Raw genomic sequence first — 26,444 nt, 5'->3', positions numbered from 1 at the left:
TCCAAACTGGTCCCTAGCTGATTATCCACAGGAAAGAAAATGAAAATTTATATTCTCATTTGTTTTATTCTCTGCATAACACTCTTTTGACGACACCCCCAAATCAGTGCTCTGCTCAGTCGTAATCCCTACTTTCAGTTTGGTATGTATCTCCCCAGATTTCTATTTACTTATCACATTTGTTTGTATTTTCCTATAGACATGTTTACATAATAGGTGCACTTACATGCGGGTGTATGTACTAGTGGAGAATATATAGTCTTGTGTTCCATTGTCTTTGTTGCATAAATGACATGTCTTAGGTCTTTTCTGAGTTGGTTCATAAAGTTTATATTTTTCCTTTGAAATTGTATGGGTTTCGTGGTGTGGACTTGGTATAGTTTAACCACTCCAGGCTGATGGACTTGGGTTCTTGCTTTTGACTTTGTGGAGTTTTAGGGTTTTTTGTTTGTGTTTTTGTTTGGTTTTTTGTTTGTTTTGTTGTGTTTGCTTTTACAAAAAGTACTGCCTCGGTTATTCTATGTGTGTTTGTGTGTGTATATGTGTGTCTGTATTCTGGACATTAATCAAGTATATTAATCAAGTGTTCTAGTCTGTCCCTTGATGGGTTCTGCTTATTTTTGTGTAGTCTTTCAGCAGTCCTCTTTTCCTAAGATCATAAATATATTCTCTTATATTTAAATTTTTTTAGCATTTTTATTTATTTTTTGAGAGAGAGAGAGAGAGAAAGAGAGAGAGGGAGAACATGAGCGGGGGAGGGGGAGAGAGAGGGAGACACAGAATCCAAAGCAGCTCCAGGCTCTACACGGTCAGCACAGAGCCCGACGTGGGGCCTGAACCCATGGACTGTGAGATCATGACCTGAGCCGAAGTCGGACACCCAACCGACCGAGCCACCCAGGCGCCCCATATTCTCTTATACTTTAAAATTTACATTCGTAGTTTCGTTTTTAACATTTTGTTCTTTAACCCATCTGAAATTTATCCTGGGGAGCGGTTTGAAGTAGGGACCTAGATTTATGGCGTCCGGTGGCAGCCACGTGTTCCGGCACCATCTGCCGAATGCCGAATGCCCCATGGGAAACACCTGTCTCATCCACTACTGTGGCAACTACCAGCCAAAGTTGAGAGCGCATCCTAGGACCGGTCACTCTCCCAAGACTTACCAAGCATCACCTGTCCGTCTTCACACGCGCCCATTTTACAGCTGAGGAAACAGGGCACACAAGAGGGGAAGTGATTGCCGTGGGTAGCACATTTGGAAGGTGGTGGATTGCAGACTTTAATCCACAGGTCTAGCTCCAGAACCCACGCTCTTCGAGCCATGTAAACGTGTGAAGAAGTTTGACTTGACAGATTTGCTTCCCATTCCCTAGGCCGCTGGAGCTAGTTGAGTGCTCAGTGTTTCCTCTCCTTTGGATCATTTTTGAAAACTTCATGCTGGAAGGATGGAGGCCAAATGGTGTTTTTAAAATTGACGATAGTCTTGGAAATCTGGGGTAAATCCTCATAAAAGCAGAGTATTTCTCAGGTTTAATATAATTTCTGATAACAGAGAAAGCATAAGATCTTGACAATTTTTTAACGTTTGTTTATTATTGAGATGCAGAGCATGAGCGGGGGAGGGGCCGAGAGAGAGGGAGACACAGAATCCGAAGCAGGCCCCAGGCTCTGAGCTGGCAGCACAGAGCCCCACGCGGGGCTTGAACGCACCAACCGTGAGATCATGACCTGAGCCAAAGTCGGACGCTTAACCGACTGAGCCACCCAGGTGCCCCAGATCTTTACAATTTTTAAAGACTGTTATCCAATTCTAAAATTTGAGGATATCACCAATTACACTAGTGAAGTTTATTACTTGATTAAGCAAATGCAGGTGCCATTAGAAGTTTTATTTAATGTTGAGATGATAATTATTCACTTTATGATTTTCTGAATTCCTTGTTCTCTTTTTCAAACAGTGTCAATGTGAAATGATAAAATGCTTTGGGGATTTACAGCCAGACTCACCTAGATTGAAATTCCAGCTCTTGTACTTAGTATTTCCACGGGCTAGTAACTGAGCCTCTGTGAACCTCTGTTTTCTGTCTTTAGGTAATAATACTCTGGAGTGGTGTGGATATTTAAACCAGGTAATATTTGTAAAGGTACTATCAAGAAACATAGTATGTAGGAAATATGATATACATTTTAATTTCCTTCTTAAAAAATGTGTCTAGGGGCGCCTGGGTGGCTCAGTCAGTTAAGTATCCGACTCTTGGTTTCGGCTCAGGTCATGATCTCACAGTTCGTGAGTTCCAGCCCCGCATCGGGCATTATGCTGACAGTGCAGAGCCTGCGTGGGATTTCTCTCTCCCTCTCTCTCTGCCCCTCCCCAGCTTAGTCTCTCTCTCTCTCTCCCTCTCAAAATAAGCAAACATTTAAAAATGTGCATATAAAGTCCTTGGCTTAGATTAATAATTTGTTTTTCCCTTGTGTATCGCTTTAGAGAAATACGGTTCCTTTTATTTGGGAGATTTTAAGAGAAGTACAGAGATAATTCTTAGCTAATTTTTATGAACAGATTTCTATCTCAAATCATTGTCATTTCAGTGTCTCTGAATCCTCTACTTCTGGTCTTGCTTTTTGTTTGGTCATTCTAGGATAGAGAGACGGTTTTTTTCTAGAGGAAAGTTTTAAGGCCATCTCAATTTGTAAGAAGGCATACTGTAACTTAAATGTTTCATTATATGTACTATATTAATAAGGTGAAGTATTCAATCATATGGGCTCTGCGACTCCTGGGAGTTCTCTCAGGAATTCTCCTGGAGAACCTCTGGGATTCTTTCATTCTCAGAAGTGTGCATCATCTAAACATTTCTCCCAGAACAGGTGTTGAGTTCATCTTCCATTTTTATTAGATGTCAAGATACTAGTCTCTAAATAACTTTACAGGTGTATGCTTTATTAAGAACTGCAATAAACTACCTTATATGGTAGATTCTGAAATGTAGCAGTCTGCTATTCTGATTATCTTATATGACACCTAAGAATTAATTTTTTAAAAAATTTCTTAGTTAATTTAGAATTTTGATTAAGTTCTGTAATTTTCTCTTTTCACTAATAATTATTAATATATTGCATTGTATGTTGATAAAAGTAGTGGTGATGTCTGGCCAGTTCAACGCCCAGGTGAGAGATTCCAATAGCAAATTATTCCTTTTCTATGAACCTGTTCGGTGCCTAGTGACAGCGTGTACTATAAATACGTATTTACAGTTGAATAGGAAAATAAGAGGCCTGTCTTGCAGTTACGTGACGTGGTAAAGCGTGACTTTTCCCCATCCCCGGGAAACTTCCGCGGACGGTTCACAAAATGAGAATGATCGATTGCTGAAATGCAAACACCGACGTCGCCTCGGAGCAGGGGGTCACGGAGGGAATGCGTGTGTGATCTTGTTTCTCTGCCCCTCTCTCGTCCAGGTGCAGCCGTCGCCGGCATCTACAGAGTAGCAGGGAAGAACATGGCCCCCCTGGAAGCGCTGGTGTGGGGCGTGGGACAGACTGTATTGACATTAATCATCTCCTTTTCAAGGATCCTCGCCACACTCTGAGGTTTCGGTGGGAATGTCTCACGTCACCGAAGGAAACAGATGTACAGCTTCTCAGAAAATGGCGTTGTTAACGAGCGGGAGTGAAATGGTACCCGAACGTGGAAGGAGCCGGGTCACAAGCGAAGGAAGGCCTTGAGCTGTGTGCAAAGATCGCCCTCTGGTGTTCAAGTGATTGCACTACCGCACTGCACCTTACGTGCCTCCGTCCCGGGCCAGGCGCATTACACTACCGGAAGCTACGAGAGGAAGCACCTTGTTTAGCTGCCAATCAGGTTAACACTGGTGTTGAATCATCGTTGTTAACAGTGTCGTGTTAAGTTACAGGGACGTTTGGAGGAATTGATATATGTGCCAAACTCCTCTTCTTCTTCTTTTTTTGTTTTTTAACATTGATCATGTGACAATTTGCAAGTGTAGATGTAGACGAGTGCTGTGAACCACATCCGACATGAATTCAGGTAACTAGTGAGATTTTTGTCGTGTAACGCTAAATCCCGTATGAGTGCTGAATACCGGATCATTTAATATGATAGGGAAATTACTTGATTTTTCACGTTGAGCGTTTCTGGGATTTAGGGCTTTAATATGTTTAGGCATTATTGTTATTTACTTTAATTTATGTGGAAAATAATACTTAATGGAAAACTAGCTAAACTCTTTTAAGGACTCAAAGTAGACCTGTAGGGTGCATCCTTTCCAGTCACTTAAATAACACTCTTTTAATAGTTTCCCTCCTGCGAAACTATTCTGTTGATATGAATTCAGAAACTTTATGGGTCACACACGTTGATTGTAGTTTGTGTGTCATGAAAATATAATTTGGAAATTTTCTTATAACCTTTGTAAGAAAAGAAGTCTGAAATGCATGTTGCATTCTTTGACCCTTCTAAAGAAAGTTTTTGCCATGTGAACCATGGAGAAAACATCTTTATAACTAGTATCTTGGTGGGATTATATTACTTGTTGCACATATCTTGATTTTTGACAAAACATACACAATCTTTAATCTTTCATTCTGGAGTATTAACTATATTTAAAGAGTGGCCTAAATTAGGCTGTGAAAACAAAAAGCCTCATTTGTAGATAAGTAACAAGTAAGTTATATACGAAGAGTAACAAACTGTCTTACTTTGGGCATGTGGTAACATGATTTCGCTAAGTAAAAATTGGGGTATATAGTACATAATTTTAAAATTTGGCAGTTAATCTCAGCATATCAGTACAGTCCTGAGCATGTAGTAGAGTGATTCTGTTGTTCAGTTCTTGTTTTATGCTATTATTTACATTTACTAGAATGAAAAAGCCCTGAGCATACAACACTTTAAGAGATTCTGGCAAGATGTAATTGTTTTTAAGAGTACAGGAATAAGGGAAAACACAGAGCCTGGTTGAATTTGTCTCCTACTGAGATTTTTAAAAATACCAGGTATTCTTACAAATGTACTAACTCAAAAAGCCACTGCAGAAAATATCTTAAGGGCAATCCAGAAAATAATCTGCATACTCTAGCCTCACTGTTTTATAAATGATTTGGTAAAAAGTAGTTTTCTATTAGGTCCTGTTCAAATGTAAGAGCTTCATTGCCCACACTACTTCTGTCCACCAAAAAGCAGAATATGTATGCATGATTTACCAGTAAGGAGTTGGGGTAGGGGATACTTTTACCAGTATGGAGGCCAATTTGGGGGGTTTACTAATGCTGTGGCTTGGAAATCTGTTTAAAAAAACCCAATAAGCAACTATGCATCCCTAGAGATCTTTGGAGTAAATCTTAAAATTGATTCTTTTTATTATGTACAAGCCTAGAATTATGTTCATGTGTTCTTTCTATTCCTGATGTTTTCCCAAATTAAATGTAGGCATACATTTCCCAAGTCGGTTTGATTTCTCCGTTTCTTTCAGACTTGAATTGTGTTCTTTACTTTGCCTATTCTGTCAATAATTTCAAGTGTTCATATTCTTTGAGAGGAATTACTGATAATGTGTTTACATTGTTTCAGATCTATCTACAAAATGGGTATTTATTTCAACATATGGTTATTTCATGATTTAGGAAAGTTATCATGGTAAGGGAATAGGGAGCTCATGGTTTGGAATCCAAAATTAGCCACATTAAATCCATCAAGGTGTGGACCAAAGAGATTTTAACTCCTGTTTTTACTCTGGAATGGAAGTATAATTGGATGGAGAATAATTAGTCTGCAGCTGCCCCATCAGGTTGCTTTACGTGATGAAGTGTGTGTGTGTGTGTGTGTGTGTGTGTGTGTGTGTACTTTGAAACATTAGGGGAGTTTTTGGTTTCTTTGCTGTTTTTAGTTCTTTTCACTGGGATTTTGTGCAACTGTCCCTTTCTTGATGTTTTGAAATGCAGCTGAATAGAGTGAATTGATGAAATTGTCTTAATAGCTATTTCTATGGCGAGATTTTTTTTTAATCGGTGGTTTTCCTACAGAGACAATAGACGCTTGATGATATGTATCTACACACACGTATATATCATTACATACATATATCTAAAGCTGCTATATATGAATATAGTCTAATTGGGAAGCTTTTGTTCAGTGAACGCTTTTCATGTTCTAGTGGAGAATTTTGTATGTTTGTTCAGTTGAGTGATCTTTTAAATAGGTAAGGATGTGTGAGATTTTTGAATTTGGGGAAATTTTTCTTGGTTTAGTCATGCTGGAGACCCTTGTTTGTGATATGACAGAAGCCCTTATTGATGTATTTGGGTGACACCTTCTTAAAATTTATGTGTGATCTAGCAGTAAACTTTCTATGTGACATATGCGGGAAGGAAGGGGGAAATCCTTCAGCGTTTACACTCCTTATTTAAAAAAAAATGTTTATTAAAATACCACTGACAGGGAAATCAGTTCCCCAAAGAAGAGACCTCTGGCCCAGTGCCCAAACAAATTCTTATTTAACAGACTGATGAGAACTGTCCATAGAGCAGAATTAGTCGGGGGGCGGAGCCATCTAAGCTAATAAGTAATAAGTCACCCTTTTAAATGCGAGAGGTGCAAGGAATCCGCACTGAGGGGTGACTCCACTGGTTGCTAGGAGGAGGAGATTTCTAGACGGCGGCCCTGTTCGGTGTTTGCGGCTTAGTCTCTCTTACTCTGGATCTCAGTGGATACTAGCCAGTGTTACGGTTTATTACCCAGTATACTTTCTTAGTATTTGCAACGTAGGTTTCCACGGCCCAAAGTAAGGGTCTGTTTGTACTTGAAGTGAGAGCTAAGGAGATGAGCTGCCCTGTATAGCATGCATTTGTGATATAAGGAAGAGGGGTAAGTTAAAATCAGTGTTGTCCAAAAGGTCTTTGTTAGAGAACATCTAATGAAGACATGAGCGGGGCCGCCACGTGAAGCCGACACTCACCAACTGACTCAATTTTGTAAATGTTTTTTGGTGGATCTGCTATCTTCAAAGTGCTGTGCTGAGTATTTCCTGTAGTAAGTACAGGGCTGACCGAGACGGATCCTGCCCTTGAGTCCTCCAAGAGCCGGCAAGATGATTACAAATCCTAAAAAGGTTGGGACACTTGGCTTCCCGAGTTTCTGTTCGAGAGCTCAAGTCCTGTTCCCTCCCCTCAAATTCTGTTTTTCCCAGCTTATCCACGAAAGGAAATATCTGCAACTGAGATCTCATTACTGGGGCAGAGTGGAGAGAATACTAGACTCCAAGCCAGCAACATCGATTTGAATCCAGGGCTCAGCACTTGTTGATGTTTTGTTTGTGAACGCGAAACAGTACATGTCTGGTAGTGAATGACCAATAGATAGTCATTAGAATTTTTTAATTACATTTTTTAATGCCAACTGAATACGTTGTTTTATAAAATTCATCTATTTTCTTCAATTTCCACCTTTTCCGTGCATATACTTTAAGAAGGAAACTAAAAAGTGTCTCTTAATAATCTTGCTTCCTTTGCCTCCTCTCCATCTCTCTCTCTTTAAAAGTTTTTAAAGTTTATTTATTTTGAGAGAGAGAGAGACAGAGAGAGACAGAGTGAACAGGGGAGGGGCAGACAGAGAGAGAGAATTCCAAGCAGGCTCCACACTGTCAGCACAGAGCCCAATGCGGGGCCCGAACTCACAAACCGCGAGGTCATGACCTGAGCCGAAACCAAGAGTTGGATGCTTAACTGAGTCCCCCAGTCACCCCCCTCTCCCCCTCTTGATTTTGAAAATCAGCAGATACTCCTCTAAGACCACTTCTGGGAGTTGGTGGTGGTGGAAATGGCCAGGACCAGCAGGGTTAAATTGCCAGTCGTGTTCACCACTAGTTAAAAGAGGAAAAGGGTGAGGGTAACCGGCGCTGACTCCTTTGCCTTATCCTGCTCACTTCCCTTGGATCATTCAGGCAACATTCACTGAATCCCACCTGCAGCTTACTATCCTGGTAGGGACGGGAAAGGGTGTCCTTTAGGAGTCCCATCTTTCCAAGCTGCCGCCCTGGCCTTTGGGCTTCCTGTGTCGGAAAGAGAACTGGGCTTCAGTGCCCACCAAGTCCTTCCTCCCACGGACCAAAGGTGCTCACGCCCAGCCTGTTTGTTTCCAACTTCAAGGAAATACTGCTGTTTTTCATTTATGTCCGCTTTATAATTCAGGAAGTCACAAGATGCTAAGAATATTGTCCGAAATATTCTCAAACGACTTCACTCTTGCTACTAAAATGCTTTCCTCTCAGAAAAGTCTTAATCAGAATCTCTTCAGAGAGTCCTTACCTGCTTGTAAGATGTGAAGAACATGGAAAGTTAGGAAGAAATTCTGGTAGGCCCAAATTACGGGGAAGTTGGCAATAAACTTGCTGGGCAGCTGCATCAGTTGTTCCTTTTAAGAACCGGAGGTGAGACTCTCGGTGCTGACAGTTGGCTGGTCATCCGTCAGACCAGGTGGCTCATAACGTCCCCGAACTCCCAGTCCTTCTTATAACGTCTTGCAGGGAGACTCTTCAGGTGCAAAAGGACATTATTTGATTAAAGATGAGAAAGTTTTTCAAGCACGTGGCAGCATTTTGTAGCAGCGGGGTGTTTAAAGATGGGAAGAAAAGCTGGGAGGTAACGCAGGAAAGCCTGGGTGCGCGCGCTGAAGGCCCCTAGGTGATGTGAACACAGCTCCCCCTTGTGTTAGGGTCGTAAACTACACTGTGTGAGTCTGTCTCCTGCACGTTGAAACATGCTGTTTCTTTATTTGTGAGGCTTAACTGGCCACAGAGCGTTTGAAATCCTAGTACATTTGTGTGTGTGTGTGTGTGTGTGTGTGTGTGTGTGTGTGTGTGTGGTAGGTTTTCCTTTCTCATGAAAGGGTCTCTGTTTGGTGTAGGCAATACAGTGTTTTTGAGGAGGCTGCTGAAATAGTTATCTAAAAACATATCTGTGAATTTGTTTGGGGAAGTAGTGATTAATATATAAAGGATTTTCAGTAAATGTGGGGATGTACCAGTTAATATTTTATTAATGGACAGGAACGCCCACATTCTTTGAGTGAACTGAGCTCTGAGCTGTAACTGTCTTCTCTCCCGCGTTTAGAGGCCTCACTTTTACATTCTTTGCGGCCATTGCACTTATGTTGAACTTACATAATAACGCTTTCTGGATTTTGAGAACTAATTTTGAGTTTCTTAAAAACCTCCCTGTCCGTTCCATACAGATGTCATGTGTTGTAGTTTAAACATACGTACGGTGTGTTCATAGACTCAAAAGCGCTGGTTTAGAAGAAAATGTTCTTAACACCTTATGGGTAGGTATGCAGCTGTAACCTTACCGAAAAATAAATGCTACAGGCAAGCCAAGAGAGCATGAACCTCTTACATGTTGTTTTAGATTACACTCTGCACCTATGTAGATGTTCCTTCAGTGGTAACATAACTGTCCCCTCTTGGGGAACGTCTTTAGGTGTGCAACTGAAACTAGAAAGCAGTGTCACACATACATATAGAAGGAGGAACTATAATTCACACTTACCATAACCGTAACACGTTCTCTCCTAAATACATACTGATAATTGCTAAAGATCATCTCTCGTTTTAGAGCCCTGTACGAATGAATATGAACTTGGTAGTATTGCTGCTGCCAAGTTACTCTTGTTTTTAGATGAAAATATTTGCACATCATCACTAAGTATCTTGGGGGAAGGAACATTTAAAAGTTTTCTCCACGGAGAGCAAAATAGAGGCACTTGTTGGAAAAGTAATTAAAAGTGATTTACTTTCAATACTGGATGAGTTGATGGTCTACACTTTCTTGGTATTTGTGATATCAGATGCATCTATGATGGAGAGTTTTTTTTTACAGTTTTGGCTCTCAACACACACACACACACACACACGAGCTCTGTATATTTAGATGAACAAACAAAAGTGCACAGTATTTTTCATTTTAGTCCTATAACTTGGTAAAATTTGTAGGATTCTACCATGAAGTATTAACCCCTGACTCTAGTCATTCTAGGACAAGGGGATCAACTTCACGTTAACCAACAAAACTGTCTTGATTTAAATAGCAAAAATATAGCTTACCCGAGAGGTATTAAAAACTCACTTTCAAATTGTGTTAAGTCTCAGACCACCGATGAATCATTTAGCAAAACAGTCCAGTTTTTAAAAGCTAAATGATACGTTAGTGCCTTGCAGTTAAGACACGTTTGCAAAGTGAATGTGGCAGGATTCAGGATTGGCACACTGTCACTGGAGGCTTAGAGGTTAGGGACGGCGTAATCGAAATTACTCCTCGTGGTTTGTAAAGATCAGCCATTTTGCCGTTGACTCTGACAGATGACAGTTCTTCTCATTACGCTTTCGTGATGTGCTATTGGTCTGTATCTTTTTCTTTTTTACAAGAAAGCTTGAGCTGGAGAAAAATGTAGTCCAGACAAGTTAACATGGGATTTTAAAATTTAGTTTTGTTGGAAACTCGAAATTCTGGTGTGAGCAGTGTCAGTTTTATACTGTAGTTCAAGGGCAGACACTTTATGTAACCTTTAGCATACGTTTACCATCAGGGATTTATTTTTACTATAGAAATACTTAATGTACTGTGAAGTTCAAAGACGGGAAGGATACATGTTGAACGGGGTAACACGCAAAAACAAAGGCATACGTGATGAAGTACCCTACATTATGTGAACACGGTCTCCCCCTTCTGTTAAGACTGTAAACTACACTGTATGAGTATGTGTTTGTATTGTGCATGTTTACATAATACATTTAATTTTGAAGGATTATTTTCAAGACTGTGTTTATGTATAATACCTAACAAGCTGTAAATATTGTATACTATTGATTTTTAATTTTATATAAGCAATTTTTTTATTTCCCAATTCATGTATAAATCTCATTGTGTACATAGCGTAATTTCCTGGACAACACAAATTTTGCAGCGAACTTGAATTATCTCAATTGTGGTAAGCATCAGGTTAGCCTTAGAGATGTCGGTCTTGGTTTTAAATTCTTTCTCACCACTCATTTTCTTCAAAGGGCAGCAATAAACTTAACATGTGAGTTATTTGTGACGATAGAAAGTTGGTCTGCAAAGACAAGACCGAGGTTCCAGCCCATTGCTTTAAAGAAAAGATGCACAATTGATATCATCCACTGTCTAATCACAGGACCGTTTCCGAGGCCCATGTGTCTCTCCTCTTTGTAATCGACAGGGCGAACCCTTTCCCGACACACACATGAAACAACTGTTAAAAGCAACTCCAGAACTTCAGTGTTGTCATTACATGAAATTTACTGGGTTAAAAATTTGTAATATACAGTATTTTAATAAAATTTCTGTATTCAATTTCATGCACTTATATATAAATAAACCTGTCTTTAAAAGCTTTATGGGGCGTTTGACTGCTGATGACAGAGCTTTTCAACTCACTCCCTGTAGTCACGAATGTTTTCTCATACCCTCCTGTCAGTTCTTCTGGGCCGGTTCTGCGTGCGGGTTTTGGAGGGGCACCGAAAAGTAAGCGAGAGGTCCTAAAGACAAACTCGGCTGACTTTACAGTTTTGCCTAGGACCAGTTGGAGGCCACATAAACATCTTCGTCTAAGAACGATTGTCTTGAAAGGCACACTATTGCTTTTGTTAATAAATGGCTACCACTTACTGAGTGCTTATTATCGCTTCAGATACTTCACGTTCATTCTTTAACACTTTCCGGGGATTCTTTAAGTGGATTACTAAGGTTTGCTATGGTAGTCCTTCACAGACAAAGCATTTGAGAAACTTCTCAAGGTCGCACAGCTAAAAATGCTGTGCTGGGGTTTTCTTACTCTATTACCCATTGTTTCTGCACTGTGCTATATTGGTTTCTACAGAGCATTCTGGGAGCTCCTACCTGTAGTAAGATAAAATCTCATTCTTGACCAAGACCAGATGGCATTCTGGGGATTTGAAAAATTATCGACTCAGGATTTGTATCATCAAATGTAATGAATATTTTGAATTTTTGTTAGGGATTTCTAGGGGCGAGGGCTAGGTACCCAATTAGGCTCATCTGTTCTCCTGCCTGAGAAAAGATCGGGACCAACAGAGCCAGTCGCTATAATTGTTACAAGCCCCGCGGGAGTAACAGCTAGCTAACTTGAAAAACTGTGCCAGCAGGGGCGCCTGGGTGGCTCAGTCGGTTAAGCATCCGACTTCGGCTCAGGTCATGATCTTATGGTTCATGGGTTCGAGTCCTGCTCTGTGCTGACAGAGCCTGGAGCCTGCTTCGGATTCTGTGTCTCCCTCTCTCTCTGCCCCTTCCCCGCTCGTGCTCTGTCTCTCTCTCTCAAAAATAAATAAGCGTTGAAAAAAAATTTAAAAACTGTGCAAGCAAAGTGGAGGTGAACTTTTTCACGTACACCAAGATATTCATGTAATTACTGAATTGAAATGTACTTTTTTTCTAGATCGCTTTTTCATTCAACCATAAGAATTATAAAATTATTATTCCCTTCCGTCTTAAAAAAGTTCTTGAGCTAAGTATAAATCTTGAGATTAAAAAGACATTTTCAGGGCGCTTGGGTGACTCAGTCCGTTGAGCAGCCAAGTCTTGATTTCGGCTCAGGGTTCCTGGGATCGAGCCCCATGTTGGGCTCTGTGTGGAGCATGGAGCCTGCTTGGGATTCTCTCTCTCTCTCTCTCTCTCTCTCTCTTTCTCTGTCTCTCTCTCTCTCTCGCTTTCTTTCTCTCTCCTCCCCCTTCCCTCTCCCCCACTCGTGCTCTCTTTCTCTCTCTCTCTCTCTCTGTCTCCAAAAATACAAGACATTTTCATTTTGATTCTATTATCTTTGGCTCTTGAAGTATTTTTATAAATGGGTAAACTATCTTTGGGAATTTTGCTATTTACCAAGCATGGAAGAGGAAATGTCAGTTTCAGATTTATTGCCATGGGTGCAGAACAAGAGCAGAAGGAAAGCTAACCTGGGGGAAGGATGCTCAGTTATGGCACTGAGCTCCATGACAGAGAATGGGTCGGGGTCACACTTGTGGAGGAAGACTAGCCCAGACTTACTGAATAGGTACTTAATGCCACCGATATTTTAAAGTTGAACCCTTGTTAATTGGTTTTAAGGTACAGGGAGAAAGGTTAGCGGGATCTGTTGACAGATCTTTGAGGAGTAGAATTTGGGTTCACCTCCAGCTTCTAAGGGAATCTTAACAGAAGAATCTTCCCCATTCCACTGTGCTTGTTGATCTGCCATTAATTTCTCCATTATTCGTTGTTATCAGACATCTTTCTTTCGGCCAGTTTTGTGAAGAGCTTTCAGGCTCAGAGAATCCTGGGGACGGATTTGCAAAATGGAATCCCATCAGTTGGTTTTCTTGCGCAGCGAGAGTTTCATCACTAGGTGGCGCAGTGGTTCTATCTTATTTTCCCTGCTTTTGTCTTCGCCATTACCTGCAAACTCCACGGGCGCTTTTGGATTCCTTTCCTTAGGATACATCTGATGTTCATTGTTTCCGAAAAAAATACGCGTGAGGAAATTAAATATGAGAACAATCAAGAGCTACAGGTTATCGCCAACCAATTTAACTTGCCAGAGAACGTTTAAGATCGCGTTCAGGGGTTATTTGCAAATCAGAAAAGCACATTAATTGTACGATTTTGGTAAGTCATCAGTCTGGACCTTGATTTATGTATTTTTCTCAAATTTGTTATTCTGACTCTTAACACAAAATGTTTTTTTTTTTTTTTTAATCTAATAGCCAATATTGTAGTAAGAGTTACAGGGTTGGTCAACTTGTTGGAAAAAAAAAAAGCAAATACACCAGTGTAACGCTATGGGCCTTGTATCATGAGACTCGGTTTAAAATTCCTGCTCTGCCATTTAGTATTTGAACTTGGCCAAGGGTTTTCACTTCTGTGACCTTTAGTTCTCTCATGTTGCACATGATGGGTGCTCAGCAGACACTCTGTCCCATTGGCTTCTCCCTCTTGTGTACTGAGTGCACAAGGAAGGGGATGTCCTTCTAGACTTTGTGCTGAGTTTTGGTAGTAAGCCCGGCTAGCTATGTGTTTCAAAGTCGGAGCCGGATTCTGTTTGCGTACAACACACAGTGCATTTCCAGAGAGGGCTTCCTTCACGTTTAAACTGTCCCACGGAACCGTGTGCTGCTTTGGCAGCAATCTGCTGAGGGAATTTTTCAGAAACATACCTCAGTAGCAAAGAGCCTGGTTAGGAAGAAAAAAAAAAAAAAAGAAAGAAAGAAAGAATGGCTAAACTTGCCCAGCAAGCAAATTCCTTGCATTCCGCAAACCAAATACGTACAAGATGAGGAAGCCAAAGCAGCCAACATAAATTAAATCCCCCCCCCCACCACCGACGATGGCTGTGACTCTCCTGTCAGCTGTGCCCAGAGCCCTCAGATCCTGTTGTGAGCGGGGGTTCGTGGCTTTGTTTATTGTTCTGCAGAGACAGCCTGTAGTTCAAACTCAGGGAAGTGTCGGTCTTTTCAGCTCTAGAGTTTCGGACCTTAAGAGCACAGAGGGAGGGAGGCAAACCGTAAGAGACTCTTAAATACAGAAAAGGAACTGAGGGTTGATGAAGGGGAGGTAGGGGAGAGGGGAACATGGGCGACGGGCACTGAGGAGGGCCCTTGTCGGGATGAGGACTGGGCGTCGTAGGGAAGCGGTGAACCACGGGAATCTACCCCTCAAACCAGGAGCACGCTTTACACACTGTTATGTTAGCCCATTTGACAATAAATTATATTTAAAAAAAAAAAAAAAGCCTCCTTACACAGGGTGGTCTGCAGAAGCCATGCAGAGAAACATGCCCCTGCGCTCAGAGTCCTTGAGAAGTCGAGACTGAACTTCAGCGACCAGAGAAGGTACCAACCAGATTTTCATAAAAAGACACTTCTCCCCTTCCCTTTGCTTATTTTTTTTCCAGGGGAATTGGCGTTGGTGGGTGAGCCCAACTTGGGATACAAGACACTTGTGTTATCTTTGATGCCGCAAACAGGAGGAGGGACAGAGATGGTGGGAGATGTAGGGCTGAGGGAGGGACATTTTTGAGAGACTTGGGACTTTGGAAAGCTCTGTGCATGTTGACTGACTGGGAAGGGATCAGATCTGGGACTTCTCCCCAGTTCTGACCCCTTGTGCACATGAGGCCCCATCTCTCTATGCCAGTTTCTTCTGGAAACAGATCAGCTTCTGTTGTCTTCTCTTAAATGCAGGTTGAAACTTTCAAGGGGACAGCATCAGTATAGATCCATCATTCGCGGACTTTCACGGACCCAGATGACTTTGGAATCAGGAATTTGACATTTGCCATATCATATCTGTTGTAGTTCCAAGCTTTAGTTCATCTTTAGATTTCTTATTTGGAGCTTGTTTAACTTGGGAGGCTTTTTGCAAGATGAATGAGAAGGGATGAAATTTTCAAATCTAGAGGCGCCTGGGTGGTTCAGGCAGTTAGGCGTCTGGCTCTTGAATTTGGCTCAGCTCATGATCTCGCAGTTCATGGAATCAAGCCCTGCATTGGGCTCTTCATGCTGGGGAGCCTGCTTGGGATCTTCTCTCTCTGCCCCTCCTCTGCCCGCCCGTGTGCACTCTCTCTCAAAATAAAAAACATTTGTCGGGGCGCCTTGGGTGGCTCAGTCGGTTGAGCGTCCGACTTCGGCTCAGGTCATGATCTCACGGTCCGTGGGTTCGAGCCCCGCGTCGGGCTCTGTGCTGACAGCTCAGAGTCTGGAGCCTGCTTCAGATTCTGCGTCTCCCTCTCTCTCTGACCCTCCCCAGTTCATGCTTTGTCTTTCTCGGTCTCAAAAATAAATAAACATTTAAAAAATTAATTAATTAATTAAAAAAAATAAAAAATAAATAAATAAATAAAAATAAAAAACATTTGTAAAAAAGAAATTTTTAAACCTGAAGTATAACATTTTTTTACAAGTATTTGGAGGAAATACGTAAACCCTTATTATTAATAAGATAATCTTTAAAAAATTTTTTTTGATGTTTATTTACTAACTTTTGAGAGAGAGAGAGAGCATAAGTGGGGGAGGGCCAGGGAGAGGGAGACACAGAATCCGAAGCAGGCTCCAGACTCTGAGCTGTCAGCACAGAGCCCAGCGTGGGACCCGAACTCATGAACCTCAAGAGCATGACCTGAGCTGAAGTCAGACGCTCAACCGACTGAGCCACCCAGGTGCCCCTAGGGTAAGCTTTATAATAATGTTGATATTCAACTTTTACTCTGAAACCATTTTTCACACCTATGATCTCACTTTATCCTCATAATTTGCTCTTATTTGAGGAAAAGATAAAATGCTTTAATTTTTTTAAATGTCTTCTTATTTTTTTTTTTTTTTAAGTCAAAGCCATTTACCTGAATAAACACAGGTATTTTATGGGCAGCTCTTTGGACAAATGCTGATAAGAGCAGACTGGGAATGGCCACAGCATCCTCATTGCCTGGAGTCAGGTAATCCTCAGAGGCCCAAAGAGATCCCCTTGAAAACTGATTACTTCTTGGATAACCCACGACTAGCTCATTCTTCTTCCACAATGCTTTGGCTTAAGACATTTTAAGAAAGGATGCAGAAGGCCCATATGTGTTTACTCGAGACCTTATTGGGGAGTTAACCTGTTCTCTTCCATCAGAAATATCTCCCTTGCGATGAATGTGTTTAGTCCTAAGACTCACACACCAGTGTTGATAGAACGCTCATGTCAGTAGACGTGCCGCCATCTTTAACTAAGGCTTTCCCAAGAGTTAGCTCAACCAAGCAGGCCATGACTTTCATAAATAAAGTGGCGTGATTGTCAAAGATTCTTGATTCACCTTAACGGGTTCATTGCACGCCACAAATTACCTGGACTGGGAAAGTTGCCACGTCAAAGCAAAACATTGAGTCTGCCTAGACATTTTGCGTTCAAAAGAGACACAAAGACAAAGGTGTAGTTTGGGTATCATAGGGATGGGAAGTAGGGACATCCGTGCTCCAGGGACATCCTTAGATCAGGGCCTGCAGGATGTCAGCAGCGGGCTCGTTGGCTCTGATAGGAAGAGTCGACAGCACGAATCAGGATTAAGTGAAAACATATCCACCCGTGACATCAGGAATCCGTTTGTGGCATTTGAAACTGCGTCGGGAAAATTATGAAAAGCTCGAACCAAAATTTAGATTACAGCAGTGCCCATAAATAAAGATAGGCTCAACATTCTGTCAGCTCCTTCACATGGGAGGAAACAAGAGGCAGAGATCATAAATCAGTGAATAAGTCCCAAGGAATTTTTGCCTGACATTGAAATTTGCACCACTTTACAAATATTTTATCTCTTAAAGCGTTTCTTTCTCAAATGTACATCAACTGTCTTCACTCGCCGCCGTCTCTGGAAGGGGAGCAGAAGTGGTCCAGTGTCAAAGGATTTCTTTACATGCAGAATACAGAATTGAGATGGATCAAGAAGATAAGATTTTTTGGGCAAAAGAATAGCCCCCAAAAGTTTACAAAATAAGCCCTTGAAATAGGTTTTGTCATGGGGGTGCCTGGATGGCTCAGTTGGTTAAGCGTCTAACTCTTGATTTCAGCTCAGGTCACGATCTCACGGCTCATGAGTTCGAGGAGCCCCGTGTCAGGCTCTGCACTGAGTGTGGAGCCTGCTTGGGATTCTCTCCTTCTCTCTCTGCCCGCTCCCCTGCTCTCATGGGCACGCATTCTCTCCGCTCCCCCCCCCAAAAAATAAATAAAATAAACTTAGAAAAAAGAGAAAGAAACGGGTTCTGTCATAGGATCAGGGATTTCTCCATATGCTGAAATGAGAACAATCAAGCTAGAAATAACTAAGAATTTTTTTCTTAACTATCCATTTAGTGTCTTTATTATTAGAAAATATCCGATGTCCACTTCAGAAATACATCAAATCATTTGGGAAGGTTCCAGTTTTTGGATGTGTACCTCAAAAAGAGTTCTGTAGTTATCTTGGCTGTGGATAATTCAGCCTGGACTTCTTTTGTCCAAAGCTACCAATAACTTGGGCTTTTAAAAAATAATTATTTATTTATTTATTTATTTATTTATTTATTTATTTATTTTATATGTAATTTATTGTCAAATTGGTTTCCATACAACACCCAGTGCTCATCTCAACAGGTGCCCTCCTCAATACCCATCACCCATTTTCCCCTTTCCCCAACCCCCCCCTCCATCAACCCTCAGTTTGTCTTCAGTATATTTAAGAGTCTCTTGTGGTTTGCCCCCCTCCCTCTCTGTAACTTTTTTCCCCCCCTTCCCCTCCCCCCTTCTGGTCGTCTCTTATAACTTGGGCTTTTCATACAGTAAAACTTTGGTGAAATAAGGCCCAATTCCCAGTCTTGCAGTTTTTTGAGCCACAAGGAAACATGGGTTTCACGTAAATATAAATAGCATTTATTAAGTGTGTTCCAAACATCGCTAATTGGGAGAGGCTCTTGAGAAAAAGAATTCCCTGGACAAGTAAGTGATAAAACTTTGCCTCTGTATTCCTGACTTGCAGAGTCACAACTCACACAAGCATATTAAATAAGGACTTTGCAAAGCTCTAAGAACCCTATTTGGCTTTGCCTCGTTGCCGTGAATGTTCTGAAACGTGTCTAGGGCAATAAGAAGAAATCTCACTAGCTGACTCTGTGGTCTTCTGGAAAGCACTTCCAAACATTTTTAAATTTCTACCTGGTGGGGGGCACCTGGGTGGCTCTGTAGGTTAAGCATCCGACTTGGGCTCAGGTCATGATCTCGAGGGGTGTGGGTTCCAGCCCCCGGTCGGGGCTCCATGCTGATGGTGTGGAGCCTGCATGGGATTCTCTGCCCTTCGTGGGATTCTCCCTCTGTCTCTGCCCCTTGCTCACTCACGCATCCGCTCTCAAAAATAAAAACAGAACTTAAATAAAAAAGTTTTTTTTTACCTGCTGTGCTCATCCCAAAGATGTCTGCCTCAATCACACTAAATATGAAGTAGAGTTTTAATATCTGAGTCTTAACCTAAGTTTTTGATCCCCACCACCCCGTGCCGCTCCTTGCTGGCTTCCGATATATGCTGACCTTCCGATTCCTGGTCCTCCTCCCGGTCTCTGGCCGTGGGTGCCTTCTGGGCCTGACGATGTCACGTTTGCCAGATGCATGTCAGGCACTTCCTAACTTGTATGTCCTTCTGGGGCTTCCCTGTCCCCAGTCCCCTGGCTGGCATTTACTCTCCGTGACCTACTCATATTCAATGGGACCTTCATGTAAAATTCAAGGTTGCATCTGGCAAATGTCAAGTGAGGGGGGCAGGCTAAATGTCACAGCGTTGCCAGGGGCTGGGAAGGTCAGGGGCGGCTTCGCGAGGAGGAAAAGGATGCACACGGATAGTGCAGGGGGAAGAAGAGTGGAAACCCAGGTGGCGATCGGGATGTGCAAGAGAGTTGCAGACAGGTGCGGGGGAAGCAGGAGGCAGCAGAAGGTAGGGCTGGGAGGCTAGTGGACACCACACGGAAGAGCCCTGAACTGGGCCCATGAACTTGAATTGTATCCTCTAGGCAGAGGGAGCCACGGAAACGTTCTGAGAACGGCTGTAAAAGCCCATCTGCAATGAGAGGGGAGGAGAGGGGTGGGGTCCTGGCGCCTTCCCATCCTTCCTGTGTCTGCTTCTAGCTACTGGATGACAAAAGCGAGGGCTTTGGGTCCAAACCCTCCACCGCGTCCCTCCTAGTTTGGCCACTTAGCGTATGATCTTGGGAAAATGACTTCGTATCTTTGTCACTTAGCGTATGGTCTTGGGAAAATGACTTCCTATCTCAGAACCTCAGTTTCCGCACGTGTGAAACGATTTCAAGGTACCTCGTTGGGGACTAGTTCTTGTCCGGGGGACGAGTTCAGGCCTCGAAAAGGGACTGTGCTCTGGGAATAAACCACGGCTACAGATGTAGCTGGGAAAGCTGTGCACCTGGCCAGCGTCCGCAGCTTGCACAGCCCCGTTTTCCAGAGACATCGATGGGCTGTGCGGGCCCGTGGGACCCCCTGAGCCCGCACAGCCCTAAGGGCCCACGGCAGAGATAATCCTGCTGCTGGGGTATTTTTCCCTCTTGAGTTGCTGTGTTAGTGCGGTTGCCCAGGAGCCCCTCCACTCTCTGCTTTCTACATTAGCAGGAGAGGCAGCCTGAACTGTCCTTAAGAGAAAAGCGGCCACCTGGGCTGGCTCTGGGGAATGACTTCTTCAAACCCAATCTGCCCAATTACCTCCCATGCAAAGGAGACAGTCAGACGGAGGTGAAACCAATTGACCCCGACCTGGCAGTTTTTGCCGAGAACTGGAAAACTCAAATTCCCTCGTGGCTTTTCCCTTCCTTTTTTCTGAAGTTCGTTAGCCAGGGGAGGGACTGCCGGATGGGAATTGTCTGTAATAGCTCTCACCCGGACACGACTTGGGGCCCAAGGTGTTGCGAATAAGTAAAAGTAGGTTCTCGTCTGTGAAGATTTATTTTAAACAAAAGACACTTCGTAAGTAGTTTTTAGCAGCCAACATTTCACATTCCTTCTGTCCTTATCCTGTCTCTCCACCTATCGGGATTTTTCTAAAATTGGTTTTAACCCCTCACCCCAGACTCTCACTTTCTGGAACTAAAGGCCTCATCTTACTCTCTCCTCATGTGTAGCTTCTTTATCAAGTGTCTCTTTGGTCCCTTGTTCCCGCTCCTGCGTGTCTGACACCCTCCCAGCATGGCACCCAACACTGTAGCCTATGGGGTGAGAGGAGCTGTGCCTGGACTTGGTCTTGAGGAACTTGAGTAGGCTCTGAGTTACAAGGGAAAAGCCAACGGAGAAGGAGGGAAAGATAAGAGAGACAGATACGGGGATGGAGGGTGGGAGAGTGAGGGAGGGAGAGAGAGAGAGAGAGAAAGAAAGAAAGAAAGAAAGAAAGAAAGAAAGAAAGAAAAAAGAAAGAAAGAAAGAAAGAGAAAGAAAGGGAGAGAGAGAGGAAGGGAGGCAGAGAGAGAAATGGAGGAGAGAGAGGGAGAGAGAGAGAAAAGGAGAGAGAGAAGGAGAGAGGGAGAGAGATTGAGAGAAAGGAGAGGCAGAGAAGGAGGGAAAGAGGAGAGGGGGAGGGAAGGAGGGAGAGAGGCAGAGAGAAGGAAAGAGAGAGAGGGAGGGAGAGGAGGGGAGGAGAGAGAAGGAGAGAGAGAGAGAAGGGAGGGAGAGAGAGACAAAAGGAGGGAGGGAGAGAGATTGTTGGGGCAAAGTCTCAGAGGAAAGCAGGAAAGAGAGGCGATAGCCTCTAGAAGGTCGCACATGATGGGAGAGGGAGAAAGCATTGGCCTTATAAGGTGTCTCTTGCAATGATATGGAAGAAAGGGATAGAAGACTGTGTGTGTCTGCAGGCAAGTAGGTACTGTTGATTCAATATCTGTATCACCTTATTAGGAAATCACCAGACACACCCTCCCAGTGGAGAATGGCAATCTCTTTGCCTTTAAGAAGGAAGAGCCTTGGAGCTTGGGTTGGGTCTTGCTTAGTTCAGTGATCTCACTGGGGGCCCCTGATATGCCTGTTGACTGTGCATTTTCTGGTCTTATGGCGCCCGGGGTAACTTTCATAAAGAACATTTCAAGTCGACATTTTCATTCTTGTGTGCCCCCAGAAGCCCAAATCCCGCTAAAATTTTACAGGCTGTATTTTGTCTCATCAACGTCCCTACTGATTAATTGCATTTATAATGAAATATCAGATCTTTCAAATGAACTCGATACCAGCGGGATTGTTAGAATATCTTCGTGGATTTACAAATAGGTATTTAGGGGCCTTCAAACGCTAGGCAAGAAGCAAACTACACAGAGCTGGATCAATAAATAGTTTACGGAGCAAATCATTTGTTTTTAGTGTAAACTGGTAGAAAGTTCCTCAGGAATGGTCTCCGCGGTAGGTGCACAGAACATTTTTCTCTGTTTTATTACAAACACTAAACAGCTTAAAGCTGCACTAAGACCTTGGGGATCCATTAGAGACATATGTTATGAGCCGTAGATTTAGATAACAGTATCCTATCAATGGAAGTTTCTTGAATTTGACAACCGCTGTGGTTACCTAAGAGGGTAGCTTTGTTCTCGGGCCAACACTGGTGTCCTCGGGGGTAAAGGGACGTAATGCGTACAATCTGCCCTCAAGTAGTTTAGGAGAAAATATATGAGGATGGGGGGGGGTGGGGTCTGGCTTCATGGACTTCGGAGGATTCTTGCTGAACTTGGACGGTGCAGAGACAAACACAGAAGCCCAAACGTCAAAGCCTAGTTGAGAAGAGAGTTCAGGAGAACCTGGACTTGAGTTTGGTCCAAGAGAACTTCTGTCAAATGGCCAGCAGTGGTTTACAGAAAGAATAATGTGAATTGAGTTGAGTGACAAGAATGAGTTGCTCTGCAATTAGCTTCTTTTACTCTGTACACCCTTTACTGCCAAGGCTGACCTTGACCAAACTTCAGTTAGGCTCCTCTGAGCCCTCTTTTCGACTAGGCCTCCAGATTGGCCCCCTTCCTGGATTTGGCCTTCCCAGCCCAGACTTAGCAAAGAATCCTGCGAGGTCATCTGGCAAGAGTGCCCTCATCTTGACATGTCCTCTGAGTAATATCGACCCACCCCTCCCCTCCGCCCTCCTTCCTTGGGTATAAATCCTCATGTGTCCTTGCCTTATTCAGAGTGGAGCCCAGTCTCGCTCTCCCTTCTGCAATAGTCTTGGGGAAAAAGAAAAGCTTTCATACCATTTTAACAAGCATCCGAATAATGTTCTCCTTAACAGCACACCTTGGGTCCCAGGTCTTATTTTTATGGAAATGCTGAGACAGCTCCCAGCTTGGATGGAAGTGCTTATGGATCTAACAGGGAGAGGGAGTGTTCCACGGGAAGACAGGCGTGCAAACAAGTAAATGGCAAGTTAAGAGCTGTAACGGTGGTTGGAATCAGCTGCTGTGGGAATCCAGAAGACAGGAGCATTTACCCTGAGCAGGTAAACTGAGCTGTGTACTAAAGAAGGGGCAGAATTTTGCCAAGTAGAGACACAGAGGCAAGAATATTCGAGGAGGAGAACTTTGAATGGGGTTCTTCCATGTCTTGGCTCAAGCAAGTAATTCCGCTGGTAGGGACTCCAGGTACTATTTGGGGGTCCCCCTCAAATCACTCAATGGGGAGCTCAGCTGCTATGTCTACCCTCGGGGGGTCAGGTGCACGGGCATCTGGAGACCCTGCCCCAAGGGAAATGCTCATTTCCACAGCCCGCATGCAACAGCGCCCTGCCCTTGCTGTTATAAAGGGATTTACTAAAAAGGAACTTTGGCCCTGTGGTTTTAAAGGTCAAAGGAATGTTTCTCTCTTCCTTTAAAAATAAAATCTTTCTTTTGGTTCTTCTGGAAGTTACGGAGAAGACCGAAGGGGGTGAAGCAGGGAAGGAAGAAGGACAAGAGACATTTGGCACTGGAAAATGACTGGAAAATGACTCCCTGCGTATGGAAAATGTTTTAGTAGTTTCTCTGAGGCAGGACTTGAAGCAAAGAAATCATGCAGAAAAGCACATGGAAAATCAAGCAAAATATTTTTAGCTAGTTGACCTTTTTTGTAAGAGTAGTATCTCCTTTATAAGGAAAAATTACCCGAAGAATGTTCTGGTACTAATAGTTGGAAGGGAGGCCAGAGTGGGAATAAGCCAGAGGTAAAAATAACCAAGTTCATGGTACACGTTTGTGGGGCCTGGGGGCGCAGCACCCCATCTTTCTGAACTGGGTGATACTGGGGCTCTGTTCTTGCATCTGGTGTCACTGCCTCCCTGGCCCTGCTGGGACGTGTCTCAGAAGCACGGCTCCGTTCTCAAATGTTCCCTTCCAGCTCCCTCCCTCCCTCCCTCCCTTCCTCTACTCATTTTTCTTTACTGTGTTCAGGAAAGGGCAGCACCTGGGAGGTGGTCTTGAGAACACAGTTGTGAGAGTCACAATGGCCTGAACTTGAGTCCAGGCTCCGCCTACTCTATGAGTGACCTTGGGTAAGTTACTTAACCTCTCCAGGCTTCCGTTTCCTCATCTGCAGGCTGGGAAGGATGGTAGTACCCACCTCACAGGGTGGCTGGGGATGGTTAAAGCAGAGAACAGTACAAGGGAATTCTCAGGACAGAGAGGGGAGCTCTGTAGAAACCAGACTGACCGGCCGCTCGAGGGGAGAGGAGTAGGAGATAAGCCAGCTGCTGGGGACGCCCCATCCAGCTCTCATTTGCCTTTCGTGCTTTCTGGGTTCATGCCAGCATGCCCTGGCTTTACTCTCTTGTACCTGGGTGGATTGCTCTGACAGAATAAACTCTGAGCTAATCCCACTCTGGGTTCGGCCACATTCTCTGCTAACAGGTTCTTTCTCAAAATCCGCCACTGGCCCTGGAACAAAGCCAACGCCAAGTGAAATTATGACGCATATGGGGCTTGGCTCTGCTCTTGTTTTGTTTTTGCTCCTCTCTACCTCCTCTTTCTGCAGGTTTCTCCACGTCTTCCCTGTCCCCAGTACCCAGGGTTCTTGCTGTCTAGACGCCTTTACTGAAGCACCCTGTCCAGTTCCGTCTTCTTCCTCGTTTTCCAGAATGGCTTTTCCAGGCAGCCTGCCCCTGCTGTCATTTCCTGGGACAAGAGATCCACAGGTGACCAATCCACGCAGGTGACCGCATGAACGGCCTCCTTTTCCTGGGGCCTGTCTTCTCATCTGGATGTGGAAGGCACACCTCTTCCAGGGAAATGGTAGGCACACATTTCCAGCACACCCCCAGTTGTACCCATCACGTAGGAATTCCTTTCTCCCTTGCAGTTAGGTTGGCTCCAGCCACACCGGGGTCGCGACTCTCAAGAGACCCGCAGCCGCATAGAGGGCCGCAGGGCCGAAAGCCAGACAGGTCACAAAGCAGAGGTGGGAGTGTGGACAGGCCATCCTGAGACCTGGATGTCTGGTCTGGTTGTACCGGGGGTTTTCTGAGTCCAACTTTGCTGCTTGGAACAATTCTTGGAATGGATACAAAGTCTTTTCCTCTTCTCGGAAAGTCTCGTTGAACTCACCAGGGCGGCTGGAAAGGAGTGACCCTCCAGGGTTTGCATGCTGGGATTTCAAGGGCTCTGAGGGGTCTAGATATTCCGTGTATATTAACATTCTTTCCTCTTGAGTAGGTAGGGATTTCCAAGACCTTCTTTTCCCCAAACCTGCCAAGACCCAGCCTCACCTCTAATGGCCCTCCTCTCACTCAGCCTTGACCTTGGCCCATCCAAGGGGGCCCCCTCAGCCCCCCTCACCTACCTGCTTTCTTTGCTTGTCCTTTCCTCCTTCCTCTCCCCTCTTTTAAGGAACGACCTTTTCCTCTGCCTTTTGAAGGCCAAAGCCCTAGTCTCTGACCTTGACATTGAGTCCTCCTGCAAACCCCACTGACTTGATTCTATTATCTGTGCCTTTTCCTTTTTTGTCTTCTGATGCTCTCCCTACAGATGACTACAAATAGTCTCACATGTGTGCAGTCTTCTCGAAGGGGAAAAACCTATGCCCCTTCCTCCTTTGAGAGGCTGCAAGCCTCCCTCTCCCTGCCGACGACAAAGGGCTTAGAGGTGGCATTTGCACCACAGCCCGCTCTTGCTGAGCTCACATCCCTCTCCCGCCTCCACAGGCCTCCAGGATGCCGAGCCCAAAACGCTCTGGGTCACTGTCCTTATCCTCATCTCATCCCTGCTATGCTGTCGTATCCCCTTCTTGAAACTTTCTCTTTCCCCATTACAGTGGTGCTTCTCCACTGTGATTTTTTTCTCTAGCTCTCGAGATCATTCTGTTTTCTCTACTGTGTTCTCTTCTCTCTTCCTCCTTCTCAATGTACAGCGTCTGTCCTGGCATACATTCTGTTTTCTTTCTGTATACTCTTTTTTTCCCCTCCCCACCGTCTGTCCATGACATCTAGATGGGCACGTTAAAGCCTTACTTCTTCCCTTCCTCTCGTCTGGTCAACAGGTGTTTATTAAGCATCTTCTGTGGGCCAGTCACTGTACCGGGACATCGAAAGAGCAATTACGGTGACACGTGGCAAGGGCAGTGAGAGGTACAGGGCATCTCGGTACAGAGCTCCTGGGAGGGCCATCTAAATCACCACGGGGCTGGGGAAGATGCGGTAAGGCCTTCCCTAAGGAAGCAGCCTCGAGGGGAAGCTCTGGACAAGCTGGAGAACCGAAGGGTGGGGACGGGTGGGGACAGTGTTTGGGGCAGAGTCTGCAGGACCCATGCGATGGAGCCTCAGGCATTTCTGCCGGCTCTTCACCTCTGCTCCGTTCTTGTCTGCTCACATCTCCGCCTGATGAGATGTCCCCTTGTGACAGACACTTCAGGCAGGAGGGGTTCCCGCCCCTTCC

At 44.0% G+C, this 26,444-nt stretch overlaps 1 protein-coding gene across 3 annotated transcripts in view; it reads left to right on the top strand.

Moving 5' to 3' along the window:
* Positions 1-26,444, top strand: part of TMEM170B (transmembrane protein 170B) — an 85,038-nt gene that overhangs the window by 25,486 nt on the left and 33,108 nt on the right. For 2 of the 3 annotated variants that reach the window (XM_042937898.1, XM_042937899.1), the window contains exon 3: positions 3,463-4,051. In XM_042937898.1, the coding sequence (XP_042793832.1) occupies positions 3,463-3,593 (131 nt within the window). In that variant the 3' untranslated portion in view covers positions 3,594-4,051. Of the gene's footprint in view, positions 1-3,462; positions 4,052-22,837; positions 23,489-26,444 lie in introns of those variants that run through there. The other variant, XM_042937900.1, reaches the window with a different exon arrangement.

The sequence above is a fragment of the Panthera leo genome, chromosome B2 (assembly GCF_018350215.1).
Source record: "Panthera leo isolate Ple1 chromosome B2, P.leo_Ple1_pat1.1, whole genome shotgun sequence".
NCBI classification, from domain to species: domain Eukaryota; kingdom Metazoa; phylum Chordata; class Mammalia; order Carnivora; family Felidae; genus Panthera; species Panthera leo.
Note: the sequence above shows the minus strand (reverse complement) of the source record. Positions and strands in the feature narration are given on the sequence as shown.